At 33.1% G+C, this 10,182-nt stretch overlaps 2 protein-coding genes across 2 annotated transcripts in view; one reads left to right on the forward strand and one right to left on the reverse strand.

Annotated features, from left to right (window-relative positions):
* The first annotated feature begins 5,282 nt into the window (after nucleotides 1-5,282).
* LOC123676466 (myb/SANT-like DNA-binding domain-containing protein 3) lies at nucleotides 5,283-8,655 on the forward strand. Its single transcript, XM_045612366.1, has 5 exons — nucleotides 5,283-6,420; nucleotides 6,661-6,847; nucleotides 7,646-7,741; nucleotides 7,806-8,129; nucleotides 8,372-8,655. The coding sequence occupies exons 1-4, from the start codon at nucleotides 6,344-6,346 to the stop codon at nucleotides 8,124-8,126; spliced, it is 681 nt and encodes a 226-aa protein (XP_045468322.1). The 5' UTR covers nucleotides 5,283-6,343; the 3' UTR covers nucleotides 8,127-8,129; nucleotides 8,372-8,655.
* A 289-nt stretch (nucleotides 8,656-8,944) lies between these two features.
* LOC123676465 (CXXC-type zinc finger protein 1) overlaps nucleotides 8,945-10,182 on the reverse strand; it is a 2,201-nt gene continuing 963 nt past the window's right edge. The window contains exons 3-6 of the mRNA XM_045612365.1: nucleotides 10,110-10,182; nucleotides 9,673-9,954; nucleotides 9,376-9,599; nucleotides 8,945-9,296 (exon numbers count right to left, since the gene is read on the reverse strand). The exon at nucleotides 10,110-10,182 is cut by the window's right edge and continues 172 nt beyond it. Coding sequence (XP_045468321.1) covers nucleotides 9,063-9,296; nucleotides 9,376-9,599; nucleotides 9,673-9,954; nucleotides 10,110-10,182 — 813 coding nt within the window. The 3' untranslated portion in view covers nucleotides 8,945-9,062. The remainder of the gene's footprint in view (nucleotides 9,297-9,375; nucleotides 9,600-9,672; nucleotides 9,955-10,109) is intronic.

Raw genomic sequence — 10,182 nt, forward strand, 5'->3', positions numbered from 1 at the left:
AGGTCCAAATAGCAACTCTGAGTAGAATACTTGGGGTATCTTAAAGGTACAAACACTTCTAGAAGTGTTTATGAAGGTGAAGAAGTTTTAAATGCTGGTTACATAATAAAAATGTTACATGTTATTTGCATGACTAATAAACTTTAGTTGAAAGGTTTTTTTTACTTATCTGAATTGATCATTTTACATTACCCTTCAATTATACAGTCCCAACAAAATATTACAAATGCTAATGTATTGAATATTTTAAGGAATACTACAGAAAGTCGCATATCCATTTTTATTTATTTATTAAGAGATAACTCAATTTACATAAAATATTTCTAAAAATAAATTTAAATAACTAGGTTACTTGAAACTACTCATATCGATACCTATTTATCGAATTAAATTATTGCTTGACTAATGAATCATCAAAAAATAATGAGAATTCAATTGGAAATATTTCACTTATGAAATGTATTCATTTTGAAAATATATTCGGCAAATTATACGACTATTTTAAAATGTGATAGAGAAGTATCATCAGTGTGCCCTGAAAAAAAATATATAGAATTTCAGAATACATGTCCAAATATTTCTGAGGAATTTTTCCAAAATTGTGTAAAGGTACCTTAGATTTGAAGACAATGTATCTTTGGCACAATTCTTGTGAAATGCCAAATAAAATAGATAATGTCACATATGAAAGATCACATTTAAATTTTGTTAAAACTAAAACAATACACTGCTTGATTGTTAAACTATCTGATCTTTGATCACTGTAAATAGATTGTACTGCTTCTACTATTGTATCTTATAGTTTCATATTAATGAGACCAGTAAAACTGTTCAGAGCACTATCTGTTGTTATCAGATCACACAAAGAAGATACTTCAGGAGTATTCACTTGCACTTGAAAGTTTTAGGCCCATTATAATCAGGCTGACCCTGAAGAAGCTGTAATAGACCTTGTGCAGCTTCGATTTCATCTTGGGAAGTAGATTGTAGAGCAGGTTCGATTTCTTCACAAGAGCATTCTTCAGCAATAAGTTTTTCTTTGTTGATATTTCTCTGATTCAATCTTTCAGATCTACTACTAGAACATTCAGGTTCTTCTTTTGTGGTAGTGGATCCAACAGGAAGATTTCTGGAAGGCACAGCAGTCTTTTTCAAACATTCTTTCTGTGTAGAACTGGAATCTGTAAACGATTATTATTATTCTTATTATCCCCATAAATATAATCTAAAATTTCATGTGCTATCAGTGCTTACCTCGATAAAAATAATCGTCATCGATAAAATGCAGGGAACATATTTTCATATTTCTTGTCACTGGTTTATCGATTTTGAATTTCAGTTGCCAAGCTTTTTGTCGATCCATCAGCAGTTTACTCCCCAATTTCCCTTCCATCCAAACACGATATTTATTACCAGTTTGAGGGAAAGCATGGAACTTGATATTTGATTTTTTCCCAGGAAGAACACTGAGGAACTGAATAATAGCGATTCGAACTATTGAAATGATTCAAAAAAATATATGAATATTTGTAGAATATCACACAAAAACAAAGCAGAATGCTAGAACCTCAGAGGAATGACTACCTCTGAGGCAAACCATGTCAACATTTCTAGTTACTCTGATTGTCACCAGGTAGCGCTTATCTTGATTCGCCTATTTCATCACAGAGTCACAGAATATAGAACCACAGACCAACAAGATCACAGACAAACTAAAATAGTTTATCTCTTATGGTGGGTTTATGCACCATTCCTAAGAACTAAGAATTAACCGCTAACAAAGCAATGAGGGGTTTATGCACTTTACCTTTTTTGACCAACTTTTAACTAAGAACTAAGGGATTAGGTGAAATATATAAGTGCGCGTGCACCGCATAGAATTTCAATATTAACAAATGTTTCTATTGCTTCGGAACATTTTCCGAGTAGCATAATTGCATATTTTTTATGACAATCCCTGCATCCGTCGACAACTAATTGGGGGTGGTAATAAAATTCGAGCTACCGATCAGTTGATATATATCCAAAATTAAATCGTTAGTTTTGTGGCAAAGAGCTAAAAAGGGATATTATGGCTAAAGTGAAAAAGGCAAGATCTTATAGCATATCAGCAGATGAAACGGCAGAGATTTCAGGGAAAGAACATTTTGATGCAAAGTGTTACAGAATAAAAGAAGATTTTGTTAGTTTTGTCGAATTAGAAGGTCCAAACGGAAAGTCTTTCGCAAATGCAATTGATCAGTTTGTGTCCAAATAATAATAATATTTCAAGACTCGGTGAAACAAGATGGAGTGAAAAACACAAAACCATCAGAGTTTTCGAAAAAAGTTCCCGACGATAATGGAGGCATTAGAAACTTCATCCCGAGAAACAATGGAAACAATGCAACACGGAAGAATGCTTTCCTGCTCCACGCCGCTGATTCAAAAGGTGCTTTGCTTTAATAGCAAAATATTCCGCTCTGTTAGAGCCTGTGGTGATTGTTCTCCAATCCGTATCCTTGGATTCATTCAGGTCTTCAAAGCGCATGAAAAAAAAATATTAAAAATGATCAAAAGTCACCATGATGATGCAGAAAAAGTAACTGAAGAAATAATTAAAGATGCCTCAACTCACGCCGAAAAGCTCAGACTAGAAAAAGAATTAGAGATACTGCCCCAGACTGTCGAAAGACAAATTCACAGGAGCAACCAACTAGCCACTAGGCCATCTGAGTACTGGAGAAGATCTTTAATGATATATGTATATCATCAATATCAAATATCTAAAGAAAAAAATATTGGAGAACCAGGCGAAATAATTCGAAAGATCACAACTCGGTTTTCATGTTTATATACGCCTCGCAACGAGCGATGCCGAGGAATCTGGAAATATTTAAAATATTGCTAGCCTTCCCTAGAATTCGCTAACTGAGCCTATAGTTATTTTCCTAACAAGTATGGAAAGTAATACATTTCCGCAAGAGACTGCAGTTGATCATGGACGCCCGCAGGGGGGGCCAGGGGGAGCCATGCACCCCCCCCTGAGATTTTGATTGCCTCATTTATCAGCACAACACCCTCAATATCACTTTCTCAATCCAAAGGACATGGAAAAAAGTAATGGATTCACAATAATTTTCCGGTTTTCAATGACAATCATGGACGCCTTATCGTTTTTCAGTAATTTTCATTTTGCCCCCCCTGAGAAAAATTTTTGCGGGCGCCCATGCAGTTGACCGAACGACGCGAAGCGGAGTACCATTGACCTTAGCCCACCCTGATGTGTATGATATTGTTATAAGAAAAGTTTTGTTTTGTTAACTTTTGTGCTTCTACTTGTGGACTTCTAGTAAAAATATTTTTCAATTTCAGAAATATAATTTTTTATAACATGTGTCTTACTCTACCATTATTTTTAGTTGATAAAAAATCTCATTTATTTTTTTTTTGGTTAATTATTCAAATTGCTATCACTTCTCTCGAAAAACCTTCAACAATAATAATCCATCCACTTATATTGAAATTTGGGTTGATGTTTAGTTCGTACCTCGTTCTTAGAAGGCGCATTTTTTGCTTCCAACTCAATCCTACGTATGGTATCATTAGTGTTCTGGGTAACACATCTAATCCAGAGATAGCAATGTTGTATCAGCAATATGGAGATATATTCTTGGCGCTGTTCAATAAAATGTTTCAATAAAATATTATTCATAGCCTCCAAGAATACCCAATTCCCTTTGCTTCTCCAGCTGGTAGTATTGTTATCCTTTACTTCTTTGTATGTTCTTTTCAATCCCTTCCACTTATTATTGCACTGCTGTCATGTCACAATGATTTTCTTCTCACACAGTTTTTGTGCCACCTTACACCATATGTTTTTCTTTATGGATGTTTCAAAGGATGCGTCATATTCCTGAATTATATCAACTAATTCAAAAATGGCATCATTTGTCCATACTTTATCACTTGGCAGCACAATGGTAACCGAAGTTTTCTCCAAGAAGTGTTCTTTGTTATCACAGCCATCTAGAAAATAAAACAGGTTATAAGAAAAAAGTTCGAACCTACATATCAATTCTAAATTAACAAAACTAATTTCTAAATTAACTTACTTGTTGCATGTTCCTTCTGTAGTAAATCGGATATTTGGAAATTATTGGAATTATTATGCAGAGGGAATATACGTTAAATTCAAAAGAGCGATCGCGACTTGTGTAAACCGATCTTATCATAGAAGCAGGATATATTCTTTATCGATTATTGCTTTTCGTAGTTACCGTCTCAAGACGTCTCGACACCAAGTTGGTGAAATCGATATATTTTTTACGGATAAGAAAAATAATTTAGATATGGGGAAATCTTGACTTATCTGAGTTCGATACATGCGAAAAACCGTCATGGTCGTTCTCAGATGACACAGCAAAAAGTTCGTTAGGCAAAATCGAAGTATGGTTCTTGCTGAGACCGCATAAAAATTTAGTTTGAACTAAGGTTGAAGGTCTGTTGACAAAAAATGAAGAAGGACAAAAAAATCTTTCAACCAATGATTATTGGCATGGTATCTTGGGGAATTGTTGGGGCGGTCTTAGATAAGTACGATGTTACGATTTTTTGGAGGTCGAAAGAAGAAGTCAGTATCGCTTAGGGTCTCTTATTGAGAAGGGTTGAGAATTAGAACGTCGGTCGCGAAACTGGACTTAGAGCAAAACAATTTCTTTTCAATATCAAAGTAATATTTAATGAGGATAAGTTAAATAGACGGTGAATTGGTATATGTGTGAGTTTTCGAGATTTTAAGTATTCAGGAAAAGGGATTGTTTTGGCTCTGAGAAAGGAAGAATTAGGTCAGAAATAGAAAAATAGGGATTTTTTTTTGGGATAAAGTTTAGAATTTGTTTTGGAATAAATTAGGTTAGATCGGAGTTCGCGGATCGGTAGTGAAGTTATTATAAAAGGAATTACACGTTTCGAGTGAACAGTTTGAAGAAATTAAAACTAGGTTTAGGCAGGGCCTAAAATACTCACCTAGTATCGCGGGATAAGGGCAAGTCTTTTGGCTATTTAATTTTTATTTCATTTGTTGATGTTTGAATGCTTTTTCAATGAAAATAAGTTTATTTGAGTAGTCCCGATTCTACCAAGTTCAAAGTTGGTATTTTGTTTCTTTTGTATGAATAACAGATTATTTGAGACATTTTTTGTTTTTTCATAAAGTTTGGCCGTTGAGTCAACATAGAAATTTCAGGGATATTTTAATTTTGGATATTTTTATTTTTTTTTATTATATTTAGTCTTAAAATTTAAATCGACTTTTATTGACCCAGTAAACTAATCCTGTCCCTAGAGAAAGAAATTCAACTAAAAATATATTTTTATTTTTCTTTATTACATTTAGTCTTAAAATTTAAATCGACTTTTATTGACCCAGTAAACTAATCCTGTCCCTAGAGAAAGAAATTCAACTAAAAAGACCTGTCCATTGAAGCGACGGGCCGGACTCACCCATAACATCTTTGTGAATTTACATAATCATTATTTCTCCGAGATCTCTGGAAAGCCGCTCTTCCAGGGGTTAAAAGAACATCTCAACCGGAGATAAGTGAACGTTGTTCAACATTCTCTGACCAACCCGTTCATGACACTTCAGCCCCTCATGCAAAGAAAACTCTTTCTTACACTCCGTACAGACGAATAGAATCTCGAATCCTTCCATTTCAAAACAAAGTTTAAATTTATAAAAATAACCACTTAACACACCTAAAACTTAGAATACAGATAGAAGGAACGGAAAATGAATATTTGTGAAAGATCCCGAATACAAAAGAGATGGAAGTTTAGTGTCGCCATCGCCAATCACCATCGAGCTAGCCAATTGTGTGTGCGAGCCATAGGCGTGGAGAATCCTGATTTGATTGTTGAATGTTTTATCAGGAATCCTTTTTTCATAACTTCATTATAGCTAAATCATTAAACTGAGAAAAACATTGACACTCTTGAAACATGAAAGAATTTTTATGAATAAATCACATTGTAAACTATTTTTGGGCATGAATGGATAATTTTGAAACTAATCAAATTATGTTACGCTACTGCTACAGCCAAGGTGTGAAGAATGTTGACATCAAAACAAATGCATCAGTTACAAGTCGGTTTTCATTTCTCTTATTAGTGTTCATAGTTGGCGCCGTTGGCGGTGAACTTGAACAACTTGAAACAAGATTCAGTTTACTCCATAACTAGAAACCATAGAATAATGAAATATTTGCGTCATGTATTTTCGATTTTGACAGTGTTGTTATTGTGTTTGTTGTTCATATTGTTTTCAGATAATATAGGTTTAAAGTTATAATATAGCTCTAAAATGAGTGCCTCAAAAAGAAAAAGGGGATGTAATTACACGGCGGAAGAGACAAATAAACTTTTGGACCTTGTTCAACAGTAAGTATCATGTAATCATTTAATCTCTTTCATTAAATCCATTCAGTAGATGTTTGATTTAGTGTAGCTCTATATATTATAGCGTTATTCGACTAGCAGCACCAGTTCGAATTTAATTGAGCTAATTATGTCATTTAGCTCTACAAAAATTCCAATTAATTCGCACTGGTGAAGCCAGTCGAATACGCTATAAGTTTAGACTGCATCCAATTTATTTTCACTGCATATATACTTTCACAGGTATCAGTCTGCTATAGATGATAAACGAACAAATACTATATATTTAACCCAAAAGAAAGAAGCGTGGGAAAAAGTTTCTTCTGCTTATAATGCTGTCGCCACAAGTGGAATCAGGACTGTTGAACAGCTCAAAACCTTGTATGATAACATGAAGCAGAAAGCCAAAAAATCCTTAGCGGAACATAATGTAGGTGAATTATTATTAATAATTAATACTTACTTACAGAGACTTTGCTCTGAATGAATTTTTTTTCGATAAGTTGAGGAGCAGACTTGCAAAACGCAGTTTGTCCAAAATTTCACTTTTCCAACCAGAGGTGGCGTTGCTTTATTCATTTGGATGGTTATCGTTTCATAAAATCCTGGACATTCAAATTGCATTATCACCTGCTTTAAATGTACGGTGGAAATCACTCAGACATCCAAAATGCATCAAGTCCAAAGACATTTTACAACAAAAAAGCATTTATTATCATTATTTATCGTTGTTTGGGGAAAACTGGAACAATGATACGGAGTTGGAATGGTTAGTCCCAATTTTTGAAGAGCACTGCGGAGATGGAGAAACGGTCCTTGAAGAAAATGAAGAATGCGAGTGTGACGATATGGAGGAAATTAATTTCATTTAAAAAGTATAAAAAACAAAATGCAATGTTTAGAAAGAACATGTTTTGTTTGTTTTTTTTATGATTATTTACCCAAAAACCTGTTTAAGTGACTATCAAAATGCTGTTTGTCCACTTTAGACATGCAAATAGCATTTTGTCCAGCTCTATTTTTTAAATAATAGGTATTATTTTCTCTTTTTCCACTCTATAAATTGAGTAATTACTCATGCTATTTTTTCTAACTAAGGCTGTTTTTGAGCATCAGTTTTTTGCCTTTCCTGAAATTTAGAATTTTGGACAAATCTCATTTTGCAAGTCTGCTCCTCAGTTCATCAACATGAAAATGTATATTTCATAAATAGTGTTAATATTTTCAGAAAAAAGAATTAATGAGGTACAATGCTGAGATCTTGTCACAACATGTAAAGGAAGAACAGTTTACAACAGCTCTAGAACATGAAAAAACTGATAAGGTTGGGTCAAATGATATTAAATTAGAATTTCATGAATATTATTGCTGCAGAATATTCATTTCAGGCTCAATGGGTTAAAACTGATGGTGGCAATTGGTGCCTCAATATTACGCCACAAGAACAGGAAATTGCAGCAATTATCAAGGACCAGGTGACACCTTTATCCAACAACTGTGATGGTGTTTCTAAGAAGAAAAACGTTAAGAAGAGACTTATTAATTATAAGGAATTATATTTTAAAAGAAAGTGCCAAAATGCATATCTGCAAAAAACCAAAATTTTGCAGGATATAAAATTACGGCAGAAAGAATATTTAATGTTAAAGAAGGAGCATAATTTGAAGCTAGAAATCCTACAAAAAGAATACGATGAGAAATTCAAATGAAAAGTAAGATTATGATGTTTATGTTTCCTACCCCAATAATTTTATCCAAGTATAATGTTACCTTCCATATCCATCACTTTCAAACTAAGTGTTGCTGAATATATCAGAGATAGCGTATCTCAAACTTTCTATCACAGACCACAGTTGTTGCCTAAATTTATTCAAATAATCATTTTCATAATTAATATCTTTCCTGAGTATTCTGCTAATGAAAACGAAATTAAAAAACATATTTTTTTATTTAGGTGAATCTTCTGATGAATTCAATAAGAAAAGGATGGCGGGGAAAACGAAGAAGAGGTTGGGGAGGAACTGTGCAAACTACCCCTCCTACAACAGCTACATAGGCAATACCAATGCCTCCTCCCTCACCAGCTGATGTGTGATTATCAAAATGGAAAATAAAAATGAATTAATGTTCAGTATGGGTATTTTTCCTCATTCTCAAGTAGCTTAATGAATAAATTTATCCTTTGTTTTTAAAGGAAGATATTGTCAATTACGAGAATTATAACCATTATTCGATTGATATTTATTTATTTTTAATGAAATTGCCATGATTTATCTATGAATCATGCAGTTATAGGCAGAGATTTTTTTTCTTAGAAGATGATTTGAAGTGAAATGAATGGTAGTGTCAGGTTTTCTGAATATATTGAAGCTATGAGTATGATTCAATCTCAATAACGTTAGAACTAGAAAATTCATAATGCCATTCTGTTCTACTTTATGTGAATTTAATTGACACATTCTTTAAAAGATGATTTGTTTATCTATTATTTGATATGCATATTTTATAAGTATAATAAAATAAACAATTTAACATATTTGAAGTTTTATTTGAAAAAGCTCATTGATTTATTCAACACATTTACTTAGGTTCTTTAAAATAGAAATGTTTTACAGAAAAACGAACTAATAAATTACTGGTAACTCCTACTCTGTAATATTATTTGATTGTGAAACACCTTGTTTTTCTTTTTTCTGTTCAAAACGAAATCTATCGAGTTTCTGAAGCCTCTCTATCTGCTCCATTGTTTCATGGTCGTAGGTAGAGTGCAACATAAGGGCAAGAACCCCAGATCTATTGGCAAGTGCTGCACGAATGTTTCTTTCTTTCTCTAAGAGCTCATCCATTTTCAACCATTGACGGACCCTCTCTAAATCAATCTGACCAAAAAAGTTATTTTATATGTGTAGGTTTTTTACTTGAATTCAAATATAATTTACTAAATATAAAAATTTTTACCTCTGCCCTCCTCAGTTTTTCCCAGACAAAATGTTTGATGCAGGATTTTTTTGGTACCCTGCAAAAATCGCCAGTAAGATTGAACACATTGGTTACCAAAGGGCAGCCACAAACTTCATCGTCTCCAACTTTGGGGTCTTTGTAATGTTCAGGACACAACACACGTAACCTTTTACAGTAAGTCTGATTCGTGGTGTTGTAAAAATCACAGAACATGTTGTTACCTGAAATAAAAAATTAATATAACATGTATAATAATATCCCAATATCAAAAGAAAACTAAACCAAAATAATCACCTTCAATTCTAGTCTTGTAAACAGATCCAAAAGAGGCCTGTGATTCATATTTATTAAAACACTTTTCCATATGCTTGATAGCCGTTCTAGAATGAATCTCATGACCGCAAGTTATGCAATACATTGACATTTCTGCCTCCTCTTCTTGTTCATGTTCATAATTCTCATCAACAGTAACTTTCCTGGCTCTTTCAACAATTGCATCAAGCTCCTTGTGTCTATTGTCAAGCTCTTGTAAAATATGACTAACCTCATTTTTTTGCTTCCTCACCTGATCTAAGGCTGTGAAGAATAATTGTTTTTAAAGGTTAAATTGAACTTAAGAGTAAGGTAATCAAAGTAGAGCAAATATAAAATAATGAGAGCAAAAAAAGAAAACATTCATTTTTTAATTTGGAATTTATAAGAAATAGAAAATATCAATTATATATATTTACCTTTATAATTTGTTACTTCTGCAATGCAAGGAGTCAATACCCATTGTTGAATTCTTTGAGGCATAACCTGAAG

The sequence above is a fragment of the Harmonia axyridis genome, chromosome 3, assembly GCF_914767665.1.
Source record: "Harmonia axyridis chromosome 3, icHarAxyr1.1, whole genome shotgun sequence".
NCBI classification, from domain to species: Eukaryota; Metazoa; Arthropoda; class Insecta; order Coleoptera; family Coccinellidae; genus Harmonia; species Harmonia axyridis.